General features: G+C 38.7%; 1 protein-coding gene across 8 annotated transcripts in view; it reads left to right on the plus strand.

Moving 5' to 3' along the window:
* Positions 1 to 27,386, plus strand: part of astn1 (astrotactin 1) — a 306,946-nt gene that overhangs the window by 185,280 nt on the left and 94,280 nt on the right. For all 8 annotated transcript variants that reach the window (XM_013139747.3, XM_020041100.2, XM_020041102.2 and 5 more), the window contains 2 exons: positions 5,544 to 5,648; positions 7,252 to 7,440. In XM_013139747.3, coding sequence (XP_012995201.1) covers positions 5,544 to 5,648; positions 7,252 to 7,440 — 294 coding nt within the window. The remainder of the gene's footprint in view (positions 1 to 5,543; positions 5,649 to 7,251; positions 7,441 to 27,386) is intronic.

Below are 27,386 nucleotides of genomic sequence, written 5' to 3' on the forward strand. Positions count from 1 at the left end.
GGTGGATTCTTTAGATGTAGGTTGTTATTTGCAGTGTGTTTTTCATGTAACATCCCTTTTCCTTGGCTTCAAGGCCTACCACCTGGCTCGTTAATTTTGTCTGTATTCAGCTAAATGAAGAGCACTACTGTTCTGAATGTTCCGTTACTTAGTGTTAATGAAATAATGAATGTCATTACGGATTGGTCAGCTTTAATAGAGCAATAAAATGTAATGTCCATGCGGAAGCTAGGTAAATGATACATACAATATGGAATATTAATATAATATTCTGACAAAATGTTTTCAGACCCCTTTTGGTAAAAGAGGCCAGCAAGTGCTACCTTTTAAGGATACCCCAGTTCATCTAAATTCCCTGTTCGTGTGTGCGCGGCACTCATCTCCAGGCTGTTGTGTGTGTGTGTGGAAACAGTCACTGCGCACCCTCCCTCACCAGTAGCCTCTTGATTTCCCTGCTACAGATGGGAGAAATGTTCATCAGTGTTGTTTTGTGACTGACTAATGACGGCTGAAATAAGCATACTTTTTCCAATCCCCAGATAAATACAAACTTGTGTCAATCCACCCACCGTTCGTCCATGCATTTCAAGACCCCCATTGACATCCAGCTTGATGTAGCTGTCAGCAAGCAGTGGCCAGATCTTTGGGGAGGTGTGTACAGTGCTCAATTGGAGAAAAAAATAGAATTTGTCCAACTACATTGGAGTGTAATGGCTTTTACAGTAAGACCATTCAGCACTGAGAAACCCATACAGCACTGAGAAAACCTTGATGATATTACTGCGCCTTTCACAAGGTTACTAAGTTACTAATTTCAGTGGCAGAGTTTAATTATTGGGTCGCTAAATTAGCAATGTCTGTTACTAAACAACCGAAATATCAAATTTTTACAAATAACTTTTAAAACGAAGACCCGAATTGACCTGCTTCCCTTTAAGTAAGCATAAAACATGTGGTGTCTCTGGTAGTTAATCTTGAATTAATCTATTAAAATACAATCCCCATGTCTGCAACCAGATGCACATTTTTTTCAGTACATTCTGTGCAGAGACAAAATCATTGTGATGCCTTTAGAAGCACATTAATAAAGTCTCTTGTGATGCATATCATTTAGCAGTAAGGCAAAATGGGATGTGATATTTGCAGAGTATTCCACTTCTAAGAGCTGTTATCCTGTGACGCTTCACATGACGAAGTGCTAACCACAGTATATTGGCAATGTCCCAAATCCCCCCAACATGCTTTATTGCTATTATAAACCATTTACAAATGTAGTTACAGCAGTAAAAGTCATGCCGTTGGTATATGGTTTCATATACCATGGCTATCTGCCAATCACCTTTCAGGATTCAAACTAGCCAGTTTACAATACTCAACATATCACCAGCAATTCTTCTCTCTACTTAAGGTCTTCCATCCACACCTTTTGGGGATCATATTATTATTAGACTAATACACAAAGTACTATAATATTGTTTTTGAATAACATTAAGAAAACAATGTCCCATGGATAAATACAGTAATGTACATACCAGTTGTTACCAACAATAAAAGGGGCAAAACAGATATTTCAAGGTCAATCTTTGTAAAACACGACTGCGCTTAAGTTTGACAGTTTGTGGCTTTAGCAATATATATTGCTCCAGAAAAATGTAAGAGACCACTGCACTGCAAAAAGATGAAAAGGAAAGGTCTTGAGTGAGGAACAGAAGCGTTCAATTTGCAGTGGTCTCTTAATTTTAACCCATCTGTTCCTCACTCAAAACCTTCCTTTTCGACTTTTTTAGAAAGGAAAGAAAAAGAGCAGTGGTCTCTTTTTTTCCAGAGCTGTATATATAGGTCTATTTAATCTCAAAATGTATGACCCCTATCGATTCAAATCAGTAATTAAAACGTGACACTTAGAGGCACCTTTAAAGGGTTATCTGTTCTGATCACGAGGGACGGGTTAGGCAGTAAACTCCTTCCTAGTGGTTGGAGAAGGTGTACCAAAATGCTTATTATGTTCACACTGATATGACTCCAGACCGGCTGGGCCATTTCAGTCATTTGTTATGGCACATTCCGGTGGGGACTCGTTCTCAGCGTCATACACTCATTAGAGTTGCCAAGGATACGTTTGATTGCACCGACTAGATGTTATCCCTCTCCTTCTTTGACTCACTGCAGTCAGCGGATCAGGCCAGACGCAGAGATTTAAGCTCCATGTAAGTGTGGTATATCCTCATTGCACTCAAAACATTTTACCCGTCCTCCAAAAACATATGTATTAACAAATCTCCCCACCCACCACTTTTCGCCTGAATATGTTTTGTTTTTATTGTGAAGGGCTTGAGCAAATGCTCTGTTGTTTGAAGAACAATAGGAGAGCAATAGAGCACATAATGTGCAAAGCTACCCTGCCTTCTTATTGTAAATCAGGGGATACATTTGCCGAAAAGCAGTACTGTAGGACTTGAACTTATACCATAGCCTGTTCTGAACGTGTGCATTAACATGTGTCTTTTTTTTTTTATGCAAATGACAAACCATCCAAATAACCTTCCTTGTTTCAATTAGCAGGCAAAATATATCTCCACATACATTTTAAAGAGTGAATATTTTTTTCAATATAACCTTGGTGTACTGTGGATGTTGTAGTGTATTGGATACTCTGTAATCGCGCATGGTTATGGAAGAGAGGTCACCACTTGTGCAACTCAGCATGAGAACCCTTCAACAAATGAAATATGACTTGTATCGTGAAGGGTTTTGAGTAGCAGCGAAAATGATTAATGGGAGAATACCAGGTTAAGCAGAGACGAGTGGTTGCCCTGCTGGTTTAGTCCAAAAGTGTATTATGATAATTCTCTACCATAATCTTTGCCATTGGATTATCTAAGCATTACATACAGCCATTCCCATACATCTTCCCATACTAACATTTCGCTCATCCTGTAGGCTTTGGTTTTCTTATCAGTTTCCTCAGGAAGAGTGTGCTCTGCTGCTACGTTACTATTTGGAGGCTTTCTAAGTGGCACCCTGTATCCTATGTGCCGCACAGCTTTAGCGGTCGCCTGCTAAGGGAATAGGGTTTCATTGTGGATGCACATTTAGTTTCCCATTAGATTAGTGGAGGGGTGTCAGGTAATTCCTGGTGTTCCACCTCTTTCCTTAGCCATTCATTCATTCTACGACTTATCCAAGAGTGAAATGGAACACGGGGTCCCATAGTTAATGGGGTTCTATGAGCCATAAGATGACTTCCACCTGTGGCTGTCGCTATGAATCTTTCTGACAGAAGATTCTAGAAAGAAAAAAAAAAGAAAAAAAGATTATATATTTTTTTTTTTGCCTTTGTTGGACTGAGCTTTACAGGACCCTTAGGATATTAGATCTTAGCTCCAACGTGGTCACACGCAGCGTTTGATATTCAGATGTCTTCCGCCTCCTACTCCTTTGTGTCTTTTCTTCTCTTCAATCTATGTTCATTTTAGTTAGTTAATGACGCCGCCACCCGAGGCACAGCGCACCGTGGCAACATCTGACTTGAGACGGCTAGAGACTGTGAACTTGTGTTTGCGATGTGAACTTCAGTCATATTAATCATTCTGTCAGACAATGAGAGCAGAGCTCCCAGGGGGTGAAAGGAGACAAGGCCTTTGAAAAGAAAGAATATGGGCTGTATATGTTTTGGCTTGTTATTAATTTTATAAGGCAGCGTATACGGCGCGGCGCTGTGTCTACTAACAGGAATTCTATTGTTTGGGGAGCGTTTTCCCATAAGAAGGGATAAATGAATGTTGTTCAAGGTGAGGACAATGCCTGAACATCACATTTGGAGCCTTATTCATCAAGTTCATACGATATGTCAACCCACTGCAAAACGATGCATTTCCAGAGAGCAGCTGTAAAATAGGAACTTTTACTGGAGCAATTTTCTCATGGCTCTCAAACAGAATTACAAATGCAGCGCATTACTTCTTATTTACACTGAACGATAATGACCTTCTCCAAAGTATTTGTGTTCTTTCCAAGAGGAACATAAACCCCATTACCCACTCAATACCAATAGGACACCACAGCTCTCATGTTAGCCATGCTGAAAGCAAAACGCCTCTATTTCAGTGTCTCTCAAAAGTATCATACTTATATTTTGACACAAACGAAAAAATGTCCTCTAAAAGTTTATGATTAGTAAGTCCTGGCTTAAGAATCACTTAAAAACAGTAGGAAGCCACATTGCCAATGTGATGCCACAGCTCCCATTTTGTTAGCACTGAGAAAAAAACGTCTTTCAATTTGCGCATGAACATCCATTGCCTCTGAGAAGGGGTGATATAGTGTGACATGGGCCCAGAAGTTCCTCATTCAGCTGCGAATTCGAAAGCATAACTCAACGCGTCTGGCATTACTCCGTGACATACCGAAATCTCTTTTATGTCTCGCAGATGTTTTCACCAACAATGTAGCACCTCTGGAAAACTCACAGGATAGGTTGTGGCTTTAGATCGCTTCCAGATGTGTACAACATGAAGTTTAAGTTAAATTGATGTATGGGTGTGATTCTTTGCACAGCTCAGTGTTGCTGACAGTTGCCATGTGAGATGAGATGATTTATCGCCGGACCCAACACCGCATATGGCGATATGCGGGGGAATCCTAACTCCACACCGTAACCAGAGGTGGAATAGTAATGCTTCATCTCATCGGGAGAAAATATTTGGATGATGAATGTTGCCAGGTCCTAATGTATTTTCATTTGCACACACTGTTTTTACACGAGTTATGCTGCCTGCCATCAATGATTGGTTGTTACCCGCAACAAGCTGACCAAGTCAATCATTACCATAAGAAGGAAGGCATCTGTAAATTCATTTTTGATGGACTAACCAATTAAAGTTTTCGTCAAGCTCCTTAGTAATGATATTGTAGGCTGGCAGAAAGTGAAGGATTTTTCTCCTTGCTGCTATCTGGTGGTTTCATAATTACATTAAAGTGCTTGAGACCATAAGATGCTTGTCTTTTGTGTGGACTCTTTTTGCAACCCATCAGGGAGTAAATTGATGATCTGTCTCCGACATGCTCGAAGATCGCCCACAATCTGTTACATAAAAGAGAGTATAAAGAAATAGTCTTTTGCAAATGTTTTGGGCAGAGTGTTTGCCCTCAACATCTGTCACAGCACTTTCTTTCTTAAGGGTGCATATCTGTCATATGATCATGAATCTGAAATCTTTTTCCAGCTGAAAGCAAAACCAATGTCATCCGATTCTAGCCGATTAGAACTGAGAGTTGTAACCCTAACAATCTTCCGCACCCCTGAACCTCATGTTCAATGGGATTAGTGATATTTCATTCAGTCTGAGACAGGGTGAGCTCACTTTTAGACAAGTGGTTCTCCTTTTTTTTCTTTTTTTAACTGTGTGGTTTTAAAGGAACTCTGCAATTTCAGTGGGGTAATAATGTTTGGTAACCAGATTGCACCTTTAAATGCTTTACATTTCAGTTTTTTTTTCATGTGAAATGATGGTTGTTGATTCCATATGGTGTGTATATTACAGGAATGGTGAACTACAGTGAGGTGGCAGGGTACCCACTCATCCAGCATTGGAGGCTGAGGTCCGTCTTGTACCATGTCAAGCTGAACCAGTGGGTTCTCTCTCAAGGTAACAAACCCCACATGAAAACATATTTTCATCTACAGTAGTATATTTCAATATACTGCAAATGGTAATAATACTTAAATACAATTTACACTTTTATAGTGTATATTGGGTATACCCTAATTAATGTGTACTATCATCACATTTCAATAATTATATATTTTCTCATAATTTTGTATATTCATTAAAAATACTTTTAAGTGTATATATTTTTAAATGAAACACTAAGTATAATTTTGGTCCCAATCATTTTGAACTTCATAAGCCAAATGTTTAGATTTTTTAAATTTGCGTTACCAAGCCGCAGTTCATATTGATAAGAAAAGGACTATTTGCTATTTACAGGAATTTGCTAGAGTTCCTTGACGTTCATTATACTTTTATTTCATTACTTTCTAACCAAATACGGTAGAATTTGGTTAGAAAGTAATGAAATAAAAGGTACAGTATAATGGTTTTTTACAGTAACGTGATGCTTGGACATCTGAACATTGCAATATTAGCATGCTAAAACATTTTGTGGGGTTTTATGTGGCATGGCTTTTTGATGGTGAGGACGTTATTGCAGAACAGTTTTTTCAGGCTTGACTGTGTTCAGTTTTATTTTCACCATCTAAACACCCATAATCCTTTTATGTTTATATTACCAATCGTGTGGAGTCCAACATATATATGGTATGTATAGATGTGCCATTACTAATGCATTTCAGACTAATGCATTTCAGATAAGTGTTCTCTGCCTTTAAACATGGCCAGGGCCTCTAGAATTTCATTTCCTCATTCACATTACTTGTAGTAGTTCAGCAGCTCTCTTTTCCATTACCAGTTTAGGTCTTCATATTTCATTCGACACAGAAGTGTGTGGTGGCTGGTTCAGGGAAGGAGGTGGTTACTGATTTTTGCACCTGATACTGAAACACCATCTTTCATAACGACTGTTTTGTGTCCCTCATCTCTGTTGTTTCACGATGTAGTTTGTTGTTAGTGGAAGGATGTTAATGCTGGAGCTCTCAAAATGTAATGGAACAGTTGAAGGGCTAAACATGTTGTTTAGTTGTTTGTTTTTTCTCCAAAGACATAAAACCACAAGCACGTGTAAAATAAAATAAAGAGTTTACAATGACTTTGCTCTGATGATGTTATGAACGCTCAATTTAAACATACATATTTGTTTTCTACAGTATGTATATCATATTCTCATTTCAGGCATGGGTTTCTATATAAGCCCTATCAGATTTCCAAACACATCTGCACTTCCCTTTCCTTTTTATCTGCATTGTTTGTCTTTCACTTGTCTTTTCACTTGAGTGCAAAACAAATAATACAAAAAACTAAGCTTAAAGAAAGCCTTAAGTGAACCGATTGCACTTAATTCAACAACACAACAATGCATTCAGAGCTAAAACATGATAATCCCCATATAATTGAAATTGAAATGCAACATAAGAATGCTTATGTTTTATATTCTAAAATAAAGTGTCATATGCTTTTTCATTGGTCTGTTTAGTTTTTGTCTGTTGACGTTCAGTCAGGACATGAAACCATGCTGTTAAGGGTTTGTTAGTAATGTCTCCATTTCCAACATTCTTTCTGTGTTTCCTGACAGCATTCAGTTCGGCCATCCACTCCCTGGATGGTGCCACCCTACGCAGTGATTTTGTCTCCATCCTCAGGGAGTTTGGTAATCACTTTGTTCAGGAGGCAGTGTACGGCTTTGAAGAGGCCTGCACTATATGGTACCCCAATAAGCAGGTCCAGAGACAGTTGTGGCTTGAGTACCAGGACATCAGCAAAGGTAAGACCTCAAACCTACCTGAGATACTTGTATTGGAAACACTATAAAGGGAAGGAAATATCAGTTCATGTTCAAACTTGTCTTTGAGTCTTGGTTCAAGTGGGTGGATTGTAAAAGGAAAGCGCTGGGGTCAGAATATACATATTTTTGAAAAGCCTGTTGACTTTCATCAAGAGTGGACATCTAGGCCTTCTGAAGACAGTTTGAAACTCTAACATCATTTACATGTACTTGAGTAATTTAGAGAGATTGCTTGCCTGTATGAGCCATTCACTTTCAGACTTGACACAAATCTTAAACAAGTCTTTGATCTTTCCATGGAATGCACAAATGTATTATTCCATGGCAATTAGGTGATGTAGTTATTCAAACCAATTTTCCCGTAGGATTGCGCCAGCTGACAGTTTTAATCACAAGAACGACTGATTTAAGATAGATAGAGTTTCTGCTCCTGAAATGCTATTCATTCAGCAATCCATCTTTTTACCTTTAGTTGTTTTGCCACCCAGACGAAAGCAGATAAATAATGACCCCTCTTTCTCTAGTGTTTCAGTCCAGTAACTCCACCGCCATTGTTTCCTTTGGTTGAATCAACTGCTTTACCTTTCTCCCAAGGACATTGCTTCACCATTTACAGAACGTTACCATTTCTGACAGATGGCTTCAAGTTACTGAGTTTTCCACCTTCATGAAAACTCCATTATTCCTGATTTCTACCTTTGTGTCACCGATACAGATACTATTCCACTATTATATACACAGTGCAATGTTTGTTGTAGTGTTTTAACTGCCATTTTGTGAATTCACTCTGACCAGTATTATCTTGGTTCTGCTAGAGCAGAGAATGTAATATTTTAATTGTTAGGATATAGTAACTTCTAAAACACACATTTCCTGGAAAACAGTTTTCAGTTGCAAAGTTACAGTACGTTGAAATTCAAGTAATCTCTCTTAGTTTCAACCCGGCCTCCATAAAAGCCCTGCCCTTTGGATGGGAGTAATGAGCTCACTGGAGACATGGTGATCCATGTTCTAGCCTTTGCTCCAAATATCAGAGCCCCTCTGGATTTGGTGTGAGTCTGCTAATCATTTTTGCATGTTAAGGGGGTTCTGTCAGCAGACATGTATTTATATTTGGTGATGTATGAGAAATGATTCAACCGTGACACTGTTTTCCTCATTTTTTTAGCGGTTCAATGGTATATTTGTCTGCGTTATGTTTCAAACTTGAGAAAATAATTCAAACGTATCCCTTTTTTATAATTTGAAACAGAAGTTGGTTCTTCCTTTAGTGGTTCATCAATGACTTTGATAAGTTACTCCCACTGACCGGTGTGACAGGTTCCTTTCATCCGCTGTCTTCTTTTTAAGTTCCTTTTCAAAACCCATCAAATTAATAGGTTTGATTTGAATACACTATTTTAACCATGCTATATGCTATCGATACCACTGCCCCGTTGGAAAAACCATGAGCATGTTCACAATATTCTGGATTATATATGGCAGATGTAAGATTGATTCACAGAGTGCAGTTACAGTGAGAGTTAATTTCTTAGTCATGTAATTCACTAAAGCAGTTATTCTTTATCCAATTGACATCAGCTTACTCGCCAGCTACATTGATTGGCTGTTTAACTGCCTAATACTTCTACTGTTATAATCACTAACTAAACAATTAAGACCTCATCTGTGACCCTCCACCTCTTCTGCTGTACTGCTGCGTTGAGAAACTGGCACGTAATTTACCTGATGAATTATGAATGGATGAATGCCATTTACAGTTTAAATATATGACTGCTTCATTTCTAAATAATTTCTACATTTTCTATGAGAATCTCTATCAAGTACACTGGTAGCTAGGTAACAAATGAAAGCTAGACATTGTTCTATTACTGGCTTTTTGTAAAAAAATGCTTCCATTCTGGTATAATCTAAAAACCATGAAGAAATGAGTTGACTAGGCTTATGTCAGTTAGTGTGAAGATATGATCAAAACATTAACAGTCAACAAGCAAGGACGTGAACCTTGCAGCTACTAGAGTAAACAATGGGTTGCTAACTTTAGAAAACTATACATTTTGAGCAATATTATCCAAAAGGGTAATATCTTAATTAGATATTAAAGTGTATTATTCACTCTTCATTATCTCAACCAAGAGGTAACTTTCTTTCAGTGGCTCACCTCGCTCACTCCTACATGCACCTAGCAACAGCCTGGCACAAACGTTCATACAATCAGAAGGAGCAGCATGGATCTTGAGAGTATATTAATGCTTTGTGGATTGTAATAAATGGAAAATTCAGACTCATCACAACCAATGATGAAGACATGTCCCTACATCCCAACGTAAATCAACCGCATTGAAGAGTTAAAAGAGAAAAGCTACAGTAACATGTCTGTGAGGAAGAATAGTAATTAAATTAATAAAAAAATTACCACTTACTCAAGTAAACTGTCCATCAATAATTGTGAGGTGATGGCTTTGGGTGCTGGTGTGGGTCAGGCTTTGGACGCGGTTAGCAGCCCATACAAGACAGTGGAAACCCACATTACAGTACAGCGTCATAGTCACTTTTTCCTCTCTTTCCTATTTTCTCACAACTTTTTTGGTCAATGATTGACTTGAGCAGGAGCTGTCTGGAGTGTGTTACAAGCACTTATTTTTGCAACTGCATTCAGGCGCTTGACTTGGGCAAAAGCTGTCCAAAGCGCTTCACAGGTACTTCTTTTCAATTTAGCAGTGGAGACATAATAATTCATTTTTTATATGTATACCTAAATACCCATACCATTTTTTTTTTACTGGTCTTACCTTGACATCATCTACAGTATGCCCTTCATTAAACCTGAGGTCCATCTGTTTTAAAAGGCTACTGACCTCTGTCATTTTGAATTAAATCACCTGCTCTCTGGCTCAAAGCTCTGCTCTCACCCACGTAGACTAGTGTCAAGGTCATTATGTAATGTTAAGCAAAGTCTCTGATTAACAAAGACGACCTGAAAATAAGCCCCTTATTTATTCTGTTTATGGAGCAACCTAGCCATTAAAACAGAGGTGTGTTTCTTGCTTGCTCAGACACTGATAGGATGAGGAAGAGAGAAATGTATTGTCGCCTGATTAGGGAGCTACCTGCGCTGCACTCTGCCACCAACCCTCCACCATGTTTCTTCCTGAGGGTGACAGAACATTTACCACTTATCCAGGACAACATGTTTTCCCCCTCTCGCTTTCTCTATCTCTCTTGTCTCTGGCTCTCCTCTTCCTGGCGCACACGCCCTGGCTGACAGACAGGTCGGAGGGTAAAAGCTAAGCATGGCCTTGGTGCTTCAGAAGGCTCCGTGGCCTCAGGAAAAGGCAGGGTAGAGGTGGGGGTGAGACAGGAACGGGAAGGGGGTGTCTCCAATAGTGCTAGGCTTACGCGGGTCTCGTCCGCGGGTCTCGTCCGCAGCCCTCTCCCTGTCAGCTGCGGGGTGGGGTTGGCGTTGGGCGGCATGCAGGCAGCTTGCACAGCAGTCAGTGTGATGAATGTGTGCTGCGTACTTACTGGCGAGACAATTAGAGAGAGCGTGAAGCAGCTGTCTTCGACTTGGAGCGCGTTGTCTTCAGACGGTTTGTAGCAGATCAAAAACAGGGCTAATCTCACTTAAATATATAAATAACTTGCGCATCGTGTGAAAAACTTTGAAAAGGGTAAACAAAGGCTGGTGCTGGCTGCTACAGTCATTTACAATTAACCGAATGCATGTCGTTTTTGAAATAAATTCAACACTGTGCACAATGAATATAATATGCGACCGAGGGCTTGAAGGGGTGCCAGAGGCTACATAAACCAAGACTTAAACGTTCTCTGAGTTTCAAATCGAGGTGTCGATTGTTATTAACAATGTGCCGTGATTTAACACAGCCCTTTTTTTTGAAGATGAAAAAAATCTTTTGCTCGGTTTGAACAGCATAAATATTTTGCTAGGTTTATAATAATCTATGCACATGTGCGCGCAAGCACACTCACACATGCACACACGCATACACTGTTTTATCTAAAGTCAAGGCTGTGTGAGGCACAATGTCCTTGCTCAGCAGAAAAACAATCTATGGCTGTAATATCTCCATAAGAGCAGAGGCCTAAAAGATATGAATACCAGTTTGAGTCAGCCAGTTTGAATCATAATCCCAAGAGGCCTTTCCAATCCCCCCAGCTGCACTCTCACTGAAACCCAGACACAAAACAAGATCCCATCCATTATGTATTGTAATTGCCCAAAACCCAGTCAGTTTTAATCCTGGTTAACACGATCCGTTTCATCAGCCTATAACCTTGGTTTAAGTTAAACCCACGCATTCCACCTTTAGTAAAGTGTTCAAGGTCATCTACACGACAATTAATTTAAAATGCTGATTCCAACAGGAGAGTTTCTGCCAGTTTCCCTTTTGTTCTTGTTACAGGGAATAAGAGTTTGGTTGGGTTTTAGACAGTTTAGCATTTCTGCCCCGGCTGTCTTACAGTAATTCAGAGTAATGCTCGCCTGTCTCTGCTTGTCCTTCAACTGAAGGACACTAGCTCTCAACACCCTCTGGACTTAAGAGTTAACATAGATGAGCAAATAACACATTTAGAGTGTCTGTTGGTGGTCTTTACACTTTAGATTTCTATTCTGAGTTGTATTCCCCTTCCTACTGCTCGTGTTATTCATCTGATGAATTTAAGCATACCATTTCAATGTCACACCGCTTAAATGGAAACGATTGATTGATTTTTGAATACTTTATACAAGTCTGGGAACTATGAAAAATATGAAATGAACTGTGTATGCATGTGCCTATCAATGCAGAGATAACTGTGGAAGGCAGTGTTCATGCTCTTCATTAATGGTTAATAATAAGTCACACTGTGTCACACTGCAAGCTAGAATTCCTTTCCTTTTTTAGTAAGATAGTATTTGTTTTAAAGTGCTTTACTTCACTTACACTGCATTGCTATGTGATTTAATGAGGGCGTGTGACAAAAATATAATTCCCTCTGAGCTTACAGAGGATTTTTGGAAAGAAATATCTACAAAGTCAACTGGGATGTCTTAGTGGTAAATTCATCACAATGCCTTCAGAACTGCACAAATGCATTGCTTTGTAATCTTCCCACTGCTTGAGTCCCTGTTAATTACTGATGAAGGTACACCACTTATTATTGTGTTTTCGCTACGTGGAGCTATGGGACTATGTTTTGCATATTAATCAGACTAAGGATGCATTCCGAATTACACCCTATCCCTTATTGGGCTCTGGTCAAAAGTAGTGGGCTATGTAGGGTTCTCTTTGGAACACAGCCATAGAATAAGGTTTATCGTTAATGAACAATCACATGACAGACCAATTCAAATCCCTTACATGCGGTAAATGAAGAAGCTTGGATTACTAAGTCATTAGGACAGACAAATAGCAACTATGATAATAAACTTTATATCCAAGTGCTTGTAATTGTACATGAATTAATAAGTTACAGTGGTAAACAACAAAGCCCGTGAAGATGCATTATATCCTATGGCTCCATTCTGGACACAAGGATGATGCGTCCAGAGACTTAAATACATGTATTTGAACAGAACATAACTGAGCGTGCCTCGTTTTGAACATGAGACCTTCAGCCAAGCAGAAATTAGGAGTTTTTCAAGTCAGTTCTACTAGTTATAATTGAGAGATGCCCATGTCTTTGCCCTGACAATGGGATTTGTTGTCCGAAGTGAAAATCTCCGGGTGGTCAAGCTCCTTCCTATACCTGACTTATAATTTGTGTCATTTGAATAATATATTGTATATTCAATGAGGGTTGTTGATGTTTAGTGCCTGTAATCAAAGGAGATTAAGATGCTATGCAAGCTTCATGAATGAGCAATGGACCTCAATTTCAGTGAGGTCAACTCCAAAATAAATATTTTTCTTTTTTTTTCCTCTAGGATAGCACTTCCATCGCATTTAGTATTTCAGTACACTCACCACAACCTAACCATTGCTGAATTTATGCTAGATCAAATTCATTTTCATTATACTAAATTAGACACTTTTATTGTTCCCAAAACAAAAACTCCTCACTTGGCAGTGTGCCATGTTATTTCACATGGATAGATTTTGTACAGAGATAACCCTCTGTATCGCTTCTTCCTTTCTGGTCATGTTGAACAGCTGAAACAGTATGTAAGTGGATGAAGATTTTATTATGTAGAAAATGAGTGGGAAAACGACTTCCTTACCTTTTTGTTTGTGAGGAATTACGGCCTGTAAGTAGGTCTGTTTTGTTTCTGTAAAGCAGCATGTTAAAAGTGTTAAACCATTTTTGCATTGTCTTTGTTATGCTAACTAGGTTGGTGTTATGGCAGTGTTTTCCAGTTCTGTGAAGAGTTTTTTGGCCACATGCTCTGCCTGATAAATAAAACTATTCTAGGACACTCTGCATACCAACATGCATTTTTTTCCAGTTTTCTATGAGATTGAGCATATGTTCTGATGTCTAAATGTATATTAACTGTGCAAAGCTATTTAAACACCTGCAAAACCATGCATTTGCTTTTGTGATTTTTTGACTTTTTATGATGACATCTTTGTGATAGCCATGTCAGAGATCCATTTTTTAAGTTATCAAAACATCTTACCTTAAATTAATTTAAAAAAGTGTGTAAAATGTTTTGAAATTACAGTGATACTGGTGTTTGCTAATGCCAGTTGCATGGAAACCCATTGTAAAACACATAAACAACATGGCATGTCAGCCTATCACATTTGTACAAACTCAATTCCGATTAAGGGCGAGTCTGTTGGATTAGCTCATTTGAGCTTTGTGGTGTTGCTGCATCAAGAATTGAATGAGTGGCTTGTAGATGCGTGACTCGAGTTTCTGTAGGGGGTTCTGCGTGCTCTCAGTTTTACTGAATCTTTACCCCACAAAGATTTGTTCTTTTGACTGAACGACTCAAATTTTTTAGTCTGTAAAAATACTTAAAGTTTCTATCACTAGTTTGCAAATGAATCATGCTTTTATAACTACCCTTTATACTGACTTGAGTGTCTTAAAAAAAAAAATCTCCAGATAAGAACAGGGACAGGAATCATAGGGCCCTGGACAGAATTAAACATTTAGGACCCAAACCACGGGCCAAATAATAAATAAATATTCATTATATTACTGTCCAAAAAACAGGTCATACAGGTTTTATTGTTTAAGGTTTTCATTCATAACTAGGCCACATTCAAATCCCTTTATTTTCAACACAGGTAATAATTGTCACATCTTTTCAATTCATAACCTACTCCGTCCCATTCAGCCATTACTTAACTGCTACACATTTTTTTAAGTTGTCTTTTAGATTTTTCCTTCCATTTCTGTGTAAAATGCGCATTCACAAAATAAACCAAAGGGGAAAGCTCGCTTCACAAAAGTTGATTGGCTGGAACGGGATTGCTGGAACAGAATCGGCTGGGAAGTAGCGGCATACTCCAAAAATTATAAATTGACATTCCACTGGCTCTAAACTTGGCACTGAAGATATCCTACCTAGTGCAGCTTTAACAAAGTTGGGTTACCAGGTGTATTAAACAGAATATAACTCCTTGTTTTCAAAGTATAAGTGATGAAAACAAGTATTATGAATCATGGCCAGATTGACCAATAGAAAGGAATCATAAGGTAAATGGATTTACTTCTCACTGTAAAATGAATGATAACATTATACAAGGCATACCGCTTACATTACAAGGTAGTATTAATATTAACAAGCATCGTTCTAGGCATGACCAGAGGGAAGTAGATATCATGGCCAATAGGCCATGCCCCATATCTCTACAAGAGAGAGATATCATACCACCGCAGGCTAAACCAGGATAAATGCAGAGGACAAACAGGAAGAACACCACTTCTTATATCCATCGACCTGTTGATATTCAAAATCTATCCTTGACCAACCCACAGAAGTAAGATACCCAATCAGCTTCAACCTTTTAACATAGTTCAAACAGTTCACTCTGAACAAATACAAATAACCAGAGATCGTACATCAATATAGGTCAAAGTTCAAAACATTGAAGTTCCCATTAAAGCATAAGTTTCCCACAGGGACCTCGAATGGATGCACATGTTTTCCTAACACCCACTTTCCAATAGTCAAGTCTTCTGGGTACTGTAAGGGAATGAGACGTTCCATTCTCTGAAACAGGAGAACGGCTGAAAGCCCCTAGTCCTTGGCCTGCTGCCACTCAGGATGCAGAGGTGACAAACAGCAAGCCACGTTAGGTGGAGGTATGCAAATGCCCACTTTCTGGACAGAGGCTGCATATTGATATTCACCCTGGGTCTAGAATTGGAAGATTATGGGACCAACTTCTCAATCACGGGACCTGGCACCCATCAGTTGTGTTTCCTGGGAGAGAATTGTACATATACAAATATCCTTGGTGTGGTGATCAGATCTGTTGATTTGGTCAATGGCTAACTTAAATCATTATCAAGTAGTCAGATGGATCGGTGAAGGAATGAAAAGACAGCATAATTAGAGTTACACCCTCATAAATGTTAAGTTGTTCTTTCTTTTGATTAAAAGTCTGGATTAAGAAATTACAAATCAAAATGGCTTCCTTTTTTCTTGTTTTGCCTTGAAATATGAAAAGCATTCATGAAAACAGTTCCCCTAAAAGGTTGCCTTTAAATAAATAAAATATAAAATATGGATACTGTGTGTATTGCTTTCAAAGAAGCATTCAAACCCCTTTCAGACCCCTTTTGTAAATATGTTGTTGTGACATTATTATTTATTGAATTTGTCATAAATCTACAGACAATGCCACATAAACAAAAACACTATATTTTTTTCAAATGTGTGACAGTATATGAACATAAAAAAACATTAAATATCTTAAGTACATGTGTTCAAAGCTTTTATACAGAAGTTTGGAAAAAAGGCCTTTGGCAGCAATCACACAGATTGGAGTGTTCTTGGGCTTGCTTTGAAGACCTGGATTTGGTCCGTTTCTCACATACTTCATTATAGGTCCTCAAGCTTTGTCAGATTGGATGGGAAGCATCAGTCCTCTCAGTCCTTCAGAGGGCATGTTATATGCCTTTTACTCAGAAGTGTCTTCTTTCTAACCACTTTACCTTAAAGGGCTGATTGATAGAGTGCTGCAGAGATGGTTGCCCTTCTTGCAGGTTTTCCCATCTCTGATGATCTGTTAGTGGCAACTGGATCTTTGGTCACCTTCTTGCCCATTTATGTAATTTGGCTGAAAGGCCAGCACTGGGAAGAGGCTTGGTGGTTCCAAACTTCTTCCATTGTACAATGATGGAAACCACGGTGCACCTGGAAACTTTCAATGCTTTTTAAATAAGTTTCCTCAGATCTATGCCTCAACACTTTAGTATCTTGGAGGTCTGCAAAGAATTTCTTGGACTTCATGGCATGACTTGTTTTCTGACATGAAGTGGGGGTCATTATATAGACATGTCCAATCAATTGAATTTGCCACATTCCAATCATGTTTTTGGGCCATCTCAAGAATGATCAAAGGACACAGGATGCATCAGAGCTCAATTTGGAGTGTCTTGGCAAGGTTATGAATACTTACAATGCTGTGATAGTTCCGGTTTTTTTTCTCAATAAATTAGCACAGATTTATAAAAATGTGTTTCAGCTCAATTCGTATCAGAGCAAAAACCAAACCATGAAGTTCACGAAACTCTTCAAAGACCTCAGAGATTTGTGTTGAGGATAGTGTCACGGTTGTGGAGGCAGGACACAGGTGGTTGAACTCCATTCTTTTAATTCTGCTCAAAAGAACCAAATTAAAACAGCAACCAAATGACACTGAGCATAAGCAATAATCCACACCGGGTGTGGCAAAAGGCTAAACTTAAATAGGATCCCCAATTGGAGGCAATAATGTACAGTTGCCTCCAACTGGGGAGAACAAAAAAAACAAATGTGTAAAGAAGCCAAGAGGCATCAATCTCTGCCACGTTCTGACTATGGCCCCCAAACCAGCGCAGAGATGGCTAGGGGCACAGCCAGGACTTGCAGATAGAACTATGTGAAAAGATATAATTCCTAAAGCATTGATATTTTCCAGGTGTACAGTACCATACCATCCCTACGGGTAATAATAAGTGGGTAATGACATCCATACCTTGAAGCATGGTGGTGGGAGCATCATGCTATGGGGATACTTCTTAATGGCAGGGACTGGGAAACTGGTGAAGACAAAGAAAAGGATGGCTGGAGCAAATACAGAGAGGTCCTTGAAGAAAATCTGATCAAGAGCGCATAAGACCTCTGACTGCGGTGAAGATTCATCTTTGAGCATGAGGACACAGCCAAGAAAACATAATTATGGAATGGGATTTCTATTTAATTTACCAAGCCATTTAATTAAACCACCTAATAAATAAAATAACAATCACATTTAATAAATTCATGAACTAAGCCATCTTTAGCAGGTCACCTTGTGTGAGATGAGGAAAATAGCATGTTATTTCAATATGGGATAAATTGCAGATGTCTATATCTCCAACACAAATTTGGCCACAAGTCTTGTTCATATAGATGAAGCTAATGTAGTTTCATAACAGTCTTAGTGAAGGGTGAGAGTGGCAATGGGCAATGGGTCTGTATATCAATGAGTGCAGTTCATTGTGGCTACTACACCTATTTGAAATGTTCAGGCATAACCTAAGGCAAAACTTGATTGATGTAGTTACTGTACTGTAGGTTTGTCAGTAGAGTTCTTCAGCTAAATGGCCATGCTCAACACTTCACATGTTAAAGACAACATTGAACATGGACAAACATAGATGTGCTATGGGACTGGAAATCACTGACATTATTATAATAACAACAAAAAGGTGAATTAGCAACAATCCATAATGTGGTAATATAGGAAGTATTAGACGATTAACTGAATATATTTGATCTATCATTGGTTTTGCTCATAAAATAAATATGTAATATGTATACAACATACAGTGAGGGAAAATTTGCTGATTTTGTACGTTTTCCCAATGACAAAGACATGATCAGTCTATAATTTTAATGGTAGAACATTAAATATGTTATTCAGTGAGAGATAGAATAACAACAACAAAAATCCAGAAAAACTAATGTCAAAAATGTTAGAAATTGATTTGCATTTTAATGAGTGAAATAAGTATTCGACCCCTCTGCAAAACATGACTTGGCAAAACCCTTGTTGGCAATCACAGAGGTCAATCGTTTCTTGTAGTTGGCCACCAGTTTTGCACACATCTTAGGAGGGATATTGTCCCACCCCTCTTTGCAGATTTTCTTCAAGTCATTTAAGGTTTCGAGGCTGAGTTTTGCCAACTCGAACCTTCTGCTCCCTCCACAGATTTTCTATGGGATTAAGGTCTGGAGACTGGCTAGGCCACTCCAGGACCTTAATGTGCTTCTTCTTGAGCCACTCCTTTGTTGCCTTGGTTGTGTGTTTTGGGTCATTGTCATGCTGGAATATCCCTCCACAACCCATTTTCAATGCCCTGGCTGAGGGAAGGAGGTTCTCAACCAAGATTTGATGGTACATGGCCCTGTCCATTGTCCCTTTGATGCGGTGAAGTTGTCCTGTCCCCTTAGCAGAAAAACACCCCCAAAGCATAATGTTTCCACCTCCATGTTTGACAGAGGGGATGGTGTTCTTGGGGTCATAGGCAGCATTGCTCCTCCTCCAAACACGGCAAGTTGAGTTGATGCCAAAGAGCTCGATTTCGGTCTCATTTGACCACACCACTTTCACCCAGTTCTCCTCTGAATCATTCAGATGTTCATTGGCAAACTTAATCCGGCCCTGTACATGTGTTTTCTTGAACAGGAGGACCTTGCAGGCGCTGCAGGATTTCAGTCCTTCACGGCGTAGTGAGTTACCAAATGTTTTCTTGGTGACTATGGCCCCAGCTGCCATGAGATCATTGACAAGATCCTCCCGTGTAGTTCTGGGCTGATTCCTCACTGTTCTCATGATCATTACAACTCCACGAGGTGAGATCTTGCATGGAGCCCCAGACCAAGTGAGATTGATAGTTATTTTGTGTTTCTTCCATTTGTGAATAATCATACCAACTGTTGCCACCTTCTCACCATGCTGCTTGGCGATGGTCTTGTAGCCCATTCCAGCCTTGTGTAGGTCTACAATCTTGTTCCTGACATCCTTGGAGAGCTCTTTGGTCTTTGGCCATTGTGGAGAATTTGGAATCTGATTGTTTGATTGCTTCTGTGCACAGGTGTCTTTTATACAGGTAACAAACTGAGATTAGGAGCACGCCCTTTAAGAGTGTGCTCCTAATCTCAACTCGTTACCAGTATAAAAGACACTTGGGAGCCAGAAATCTTTCTGATTGAGAGGGGTCGAATGCTTTGTTCACTCATTAAAATGCAAATCAATTTATAACATGCATTTTTCTGGATTATTTTGTTGTTATTCTGTCTCTCACTGTTCAAATAAACCCACCATTAAAATTATAGACTGATCATTTCTTTGTCAGTGGGCAAATGTACAAAATCAGCAGGGGATCAAATAATATTTTCCCTCACTGTACATATGTTCTCAAATTCACCATTTCTCTGTCTTCTCAGGTTTGAATCTGTTGAAATAATATGATGTTTCAGTTTCACCTTTTCTCTGTGTTTTTATTCTGTCTAAATATGGCAGAACTAAAATATCAATATCATCAATCAATATAAGCCAATATAAATCAGCACTTAACCATTTCACTGTATGAGAGAGCTTTTTGGTTTGTTGATGCTACCTTTTGCATGAACTGGAACACCCTAAAAGGTTTTCAAAACACTGTTGAAACGCCGACAGTTAAGTTGATTATAAAACTACATTTGGGTTGTTCACTGCACCTCGGTTTTAAAAACAATTCTGTGTATCATATCATTTTTACATTGAAGCACCCTCCAAACAGCTTTTAAATGCCGTGGTTTTCACAATTTCATTACCTAATCAAAGGAGTTTTGGGTCTTTTTAGTTTTCAGCTGAAAGATAAGCACACCGCTTTCTGTAGTGCCAGTGATTAGATACAATGCTTAACCCAAATTATCCACATTCTTTGAGTCTAGTAAAATGTTCTATCAAATAAAAAAAAAACAGTTATTTTAGACATAAAGAGTTGATCAGTATTGGAACAACTAATCATCCTATTTAAAATGCATGAGACTCCAAATATGCATCACCGGGTCTACCCTGTTAGCTTCTCAGGCCTCACCAGTCATGGACACTAATGATCACATAATTAACAGTACCGCTATGCAATTATTAAGGGGCTTAGATACAATGAGTTAATCCTTGCCATCAGTGTTCTGGCATTCATTGATTGAGTCAATTAAATTAGTAGCGTCAAGTTGAGAACTCATAGCATCCGACCGACAGTTCTGCTCCTTGGCATCATTCCAGGTTGTCAGTCTTTTAGGGTGACACCTCTGCCAGCAGCAAGAGGAGGGATCCTTTTAAGAGCAACCAGATGCAGAAGTTATGTGTGTGTAATTCATTTTATGATGACACATTTCCCAATCCTTATTTATGACTGTTATAATGTGTCATAATATACATGCAAACTAGGATAATACGTTTGTGGGTGTAAACCAAACAGATGTCTCTTGATATTTAGGACCTTTACATCCACAATCAATCAGGTTTTTCTCTGAGATAATGTTAACCGACACCAATGAGACAATGTCCACATTTTGTTTTAAAAGCTATGAAATGTACTTTAAACATTACCTTCATATTTAGTTTGCTTGTGACCACTAATCCAAAGGTTAGGTAATCTAATTGTTTAGAGGGAAGCATTAGTTCAGTTTACAAATCTGAGCATTTATCACTAAATGGTTGTTGGTACATATATACCATTTAAAACATTAAGCCGTGCTATTCACATTGAATATAGAAGGTTAACACATTCTGGGTTTAACAAAGTATGTGTGAGAATGACTCAGTGAGTGGCTTGACTGGTTTCACATGGCATTAGAAAAAATAAGTGTATTTAGCATTGTGGTCTACATGTAGTAACCAACATTAGCATTCCAAGAAAAATAAATTGCAATGACAGTCAAAGCGCAATAACTGTTATTTGTGTATCAGGAGCCATTTCATACTCCGTAAAAGCACATAGAAAACATTTTCACAAAGGTTATTCTAGTTATCTACCGATATTGAAAGATATTGAGGTTTAAATGGAGAAACATATTTACATCAGTCGTGGTGGAAATGATAAACGTCATATGTTTTAGGGAAATGCTAAGAATGCCCCATGACTTGAACAGAATCAAGGCAGTCTACTAAACCGAAGATCCCAACTTCTCAGCATTTCTCTCCATTTCTATGATCAGAATTACAGATGCTTACTGAAAAGTTGTGTTCACTATGGGTTGTGGCAGGCTGCCCAAACCGTGGGGGAGGGTAACCTCTGCCTAAATTCCAGCAGTGTGTCACTGAGTGCCCTTGCCTTTTACAGATATCACAGGATTTGCATTTGCCATTCCAGTCACTGCAACAGTAGGTGGCACCTGTTGGCAGGACTAACTGTGTTTCCATCCTGCAATCTGTGTCTGAATCAGACATCTTATTTTTAGAGCATTTCCGGCCCCGTTCTAACAAATCACATGGATGGGTTAGTTTTTGAAACCGCAGATTAACTATAAAATATATCTACATTTACTGTGAATTAATCTGTATATTCATATACAGCTCCAGAAAAAATTAGGAGACCACTGCAACTTTTTCTTTCCTTTCCAATACACTTGAAAGGAAGGTTTTGAGTGAGGAACAGAAGGGTTAAAATTAAGACAGTGGTCTTTCCGGAGCTGTATGTGTTTATCTCATACATGACTCGTATAACACTATACAAACATTGTGAAAAGGTCTAGTAAATGATAGCTCCATGATTTGAAGTGATTTGGAATGATGCAAGGAAGCGATTTGAATCATGGCAAGAATGACAATGAGAATGGAATCATAAGGAGAATGGATTTACCTGACAACATTGTGAAAATGAATGCCTGTATAACAGAAGATGTACAGCTAAACGTAAGAGATAATATTAATATTAAAAAGTATTGTTTGTTTCACATGCTCAAAAAAGTTAGATGGAGCTGCAAGGAGAATGTTTAAATCTGACGATTGGATGCATTGTGCAAGAATGTAGGCGATTAATCGATTCTTGAATGTTATGATAGACACACGTTTATAGAACCAACACATACACATAGCCTCTGCTCAGTGAACTTCAGAATTAATCAATCGTTGTGCTGCTGTAGTTTTGCTAATGATGTGTGTGTATCATCTTTGCAGCTTTGAAGCATATCCCTTTGCAATCAAATCTACCCACACAAACAAAAATGCAGTAAACATGCAGTACAACTGTAGGTACCCTGTAGTTAAACACCAGTATGGCTGTTTTTCGACTGCAGTATAATTGCAGTTTGATTGCAGTATGTTGCAAATACTGTATACAAAATTTTTACTGAAGTAAACTCAGTCATTTTTTGTGTTTCCTCAACTAGAATTAATTTAAAATGTATTAAGAAATATTTATTTTTATGCCTAAAAATCAGACATATACTTCTTTGTCTGTAAAATCTGAGTAGTATACCTTTCAGGTTAGAATTATGGTAATGTTGCCGTTTTATTTCTGAACATAAACGTGTTTTTCAATGTTTACTTCCATTTGTGTGGCATGCCCAGTTTATACAGTAATGGTGGTAGATAAGATACGTTTTTACCACAGTCCATGCAATGAAGTGGCCCAGTTTTTGAAGCTCGTAGTGTTAGATTACATTTGTTGGCTTTCTGAAAGCATGCATTATATTGTTTGGTCATATCTATTTAATAGCTAATCAGCTATGCAAAATTCAGGAATCTTTTTGGGTTGTTTTTTGAGTTTCCCCTTTCAGGAATGTCAACAAGCTAATGCATGTAAATTATCTCTGTAAAGTCACAATAGATAACTGCAAGAACAATGTTCCATTCATACTATGCCGGAACCAATAGATTACAGTAATGATTAATCTAATAATTTCTTGCTGAAAAGAAATTGCCCCCATTCCCTTAGTTTCTTCAATACACAAAAGAAAATGTCTGCATATAATTCATGGCATCGTCAAACAGTGGTCATACTTGGTCCGAATGGTGTATAAATCCTTAGCCAGTACTGTCTTGCTGAAGTAAGCTGGCATGCAGTTGCCCAACCTCAACACCAGGAGTCAGCAGAGTGCCCAACTCCACTCCAGGAGCCCTTTTGCTCGACTCCTAGGCTTCATCGTTATGCCGCAACCAGGTTGCTAACCCCTGGCCACTGCCCGGCTGACAATGGAAGCCCCTGTCAATGTCCATTCTTTGCCATGTATCGTCTTCCTCGTCTGGATTTAAATACACCCTCATACTACACATGTGCCTCTGCTTGTCTTGCTGATCTGAGCTAATGCCAGATGGCTAGCATCCACCCGTCCTGAAAGCCCTCAATTCAGTCACAGCAACAACCAACCAAACGTAAGCAGGAAATTGATGGCTATAATTCATTGCTTCCTACTCATGGTTAAATGTGTTAAAATGTCGCGTTTCCAATTAAGTTGGCATAATGTAATAGATTTTTTTCCTGCTTTGGTAATCGATGATTGCCGTTTTATATGGCAAATGGGGATCATGATTGTCAAGCTCCGTGCTCAACCTGGCGCTAGTATACATCGTGTGGGTCCAGTTTTAATTTGAAGTCATATCTCATGATTTCAAATTATTCTGTATAACATTAAGTTCATGGATAAGTAAGATGGAAATGTCTGTGTGTGTGTGTGCACGTGTGTGCATGCCTGCTTGCTTCCGTGCCAGAATGTTTCGGTGTGGGGAGCAGCTAGTTCCATTGAACTGTTCTGGTGCCACAGCAAATGAAGAGTGATGAGAGCACTGCTTGAGGCTTTTCATCAAGGCCTCTAGCACTTTGAGCAATGTGTTATCAACACAATCCAGGGCTCCGATTGGCTGACACTGATCTATGAGCTGTGGAATTAGCTCATTGTGTATGGGTTTCTCACTTTGGTGTCTGGAGGCAAAATACAGGATGCAATTTTTTTTTTTTTTTTACGATTATTCTTTTTTTGGCCTGCATATTAAAATGTTGCATTAAAGCACAGTCATGCATCATGTATGACCCATTTAATAGTGCATCTCATTTCATTAGCTGGGAGATTCCTTTGAAAGTACACTTTAATATTAAGGTTTGTGGATAGATTTGAACAGTGCCAGTGAGTCCAACATAGTTTATTGTCTTTTCCATGCGGTATGTGACATTTATTTTATCCAGACATGAGGAGCATGCATGATGGTGGGGGGCAGCTGTTGCGCAGATGACCAGTATGGGCTAAGCATGAAGTCATTGAAAATAGTCAAAAACATCCTGCTATGTTGCTAGTAAAGATCAACATAAATGACATAGCTGTTGTGTGATACATTTTAGTCAAATTAACACTGTATGGCAAAGAGTTGTGATGGCACAACACTGCATTGTTGATGCATGCTTAACTGTTACACATTGCAAACTATCTAAGCTTGTTTATTAAACTCACTTAAACATCACATTATGGCTGATAGTAATGTTTTTGTGAGTTATGATTATTACAATCCAGAAATTTAAACATTGTACTTTTTACCAGATGTTACTCTTGAATCAATCCTGTTTTACTTTTGACACACCTGGTATGTTCAGTAACATTGTGGTGGTTTGGATTTTGGCCTGCTCATTTACTAGATTTTAAATGACCATTGTTAATGACAATGGACTTGTGAAGTATATGTTTGTTTGTTTTTGTCATAGCCTGATTTTTCTCTAGCTCTATTTTTCGCTAAGTAGATTTCAGAAAATAATAAAAGCATTACTTTCATCCTGGCACTCCCCAATTATTTACTTGTCCTGGGGGAGTACATACACTCCCTGGGGGAGTATGTCTGCTTCTTTAAACAGAACCTAGGACAATTTGGAAAGTGACTGGAATTTTGACATACCAGTATCTCAAGCATCCCAGAGTAATTCCTATGTGTCTGTGTATGTGAAGTAACATGCTATCAGGTGCCAACTCCTAATCCTGTATTTTCAGATAAACCCTGTGGTGTGGTGTGTCAGGTCAGGTCATACATTTGAAATCGTGGAAGCCAGTCAAATAGAATATCCAACCATGTCCAAAATACCCGCATTACAGGGTGTTGTCATTATTTCCTGAGGTTAAAATGTCTGCAGATTCAGAATATGTCCAATTTACCAAATGTCTCACATCTTTTCACCACCCAGTAAATCAGTGGTAATTTGATCATAATGAGCCTAGCTGATTTGCATGTCAAATTAACAAAGGCATCGTAAATTCTATGTAGAGCTACCTAATGAATGCCTTAATTGTAGGAGAGGGCAAGAAAAGCACAAGCTATTCTTTCAGGGTGAAATGGTTGCCAATCATATTACAAGAGATATCTAGACACATTTTTCCTGCCTTCGTTTTTCTCCTCCCGGTTTCAACATATTGTGTAACAGAATTGCCCTCTACAGGCATTTTTGACCATTGCATATTTTTGTAATTGAGACAAAGAGAGATTGCTCGCTCAGACAGTTATCCTTTGAGACAAAGGGCTTGAAATGGCATAGCCTCTTTAGATGCTTTTATGGAATTCCATATCAATAAAAGAAGAAATTAACCGTGTTTGCTAACAGAGATGAGCATTTATCTTTTGGATTTTTTGGCTGTCAAATGGCCTAAAAGAAGTAGAAGAAGAAGCTTTAAATAGTGGCAGCACCTCTCCTCTCCTGTCATGGCTTTGTGTCATCACGACAGAAGCTCTTAAAAGGCTATATCCAGCTTTGGATAAAGGCCATCCCCACTGTTAATGAATTCACAAATTGTCATGCCTTCCATTACATTATTAATCAATAAATGTGTTCATATTCATGAATGAATAATGACCCTTTGAATATGCTACCTTGAACATTTCCTAAAATATAAAACCTTTGCACACAGGGAACGTTGGAAGACTTCTTACTAAAGCGTTAGATTATGCTCTACGAGTGCTCTACGAGTGCTCTACGAGTGCTCTACGAGTGCTCTACGAGTGCTCTACGAGTGCTCTACGAGTGCTCTACGAGTGCTCTACGAGTGCTCTAAGTATTCTCCTCTTTCAGACCAGGCATCTCCCGTCACGCTTAAAATATATCCCCCTCCAGATGCCTCACAATGTTAACAGGCCTCTGCTTTTCTATATTTGGACTGTGAGGGTGAAAAGTGTGAGATACAGCACTACAAAATGCAGTTTGATCAAAAGCTTGTCATTGACTAACGCTCAAATTATGACATTTTCTATTTCCGGTGGATGATCTGTGTCATCTGATGGCAGCATGCTCTCTGACACAGTGTGGTGTGATGTCACTGATGTGTCAAGTGTTTTAGCAGTGCCAGCTGAGCTCATTCCATGTTTTGACTTATGGCAGTCCACACACAGTCCTAACATTGTATGACGACCCTGGGTTTGAGTGTCAAACATCTGTCAACTGTGAGGGAGTAGATGTATGTGATGATTAACCATCAACCATCACTGTTTTGTCAACATCATAGCAAGTCTTGATATTTAACTTTTTTCAAGCTGATATCCAGTAGCTGTTGCCTGGCTAGTAATGTTATTGTGACAACACGCAACCAGCAAGGTCCTAAACTTTGCTTCTGCATTTCAGGGCTTTCAGAATGTGGATCATAAGTGTCCTAAATGTCTAGTGTTGATTTTTTTTTAATGAAAAGGAAAGTGCCAACAATTAATTAAAGGTGCAGTGAAATCAACCGTCATCTATCTTGTTGCAACCAACAGTTTTAGTAAAAAAATTAAAGTTCAATGAATAGAGTATAGAAGATGTGAACCCCATTCATTTATCAG

Source organism: Esox lucius, chromosome 3 (assembly GCF_011004845.1).
Source record: "Esox lucius isolate fEsoLuc1 chromosome 3, fEsoLuc1.pri, whole genome shotgun sequence".
Taxonomy (NCBI): Eukaryota; Metazoa; Chordata; class Actinopteri; order Esociformes; family Esocidae; genus Esox; species Esox lucius.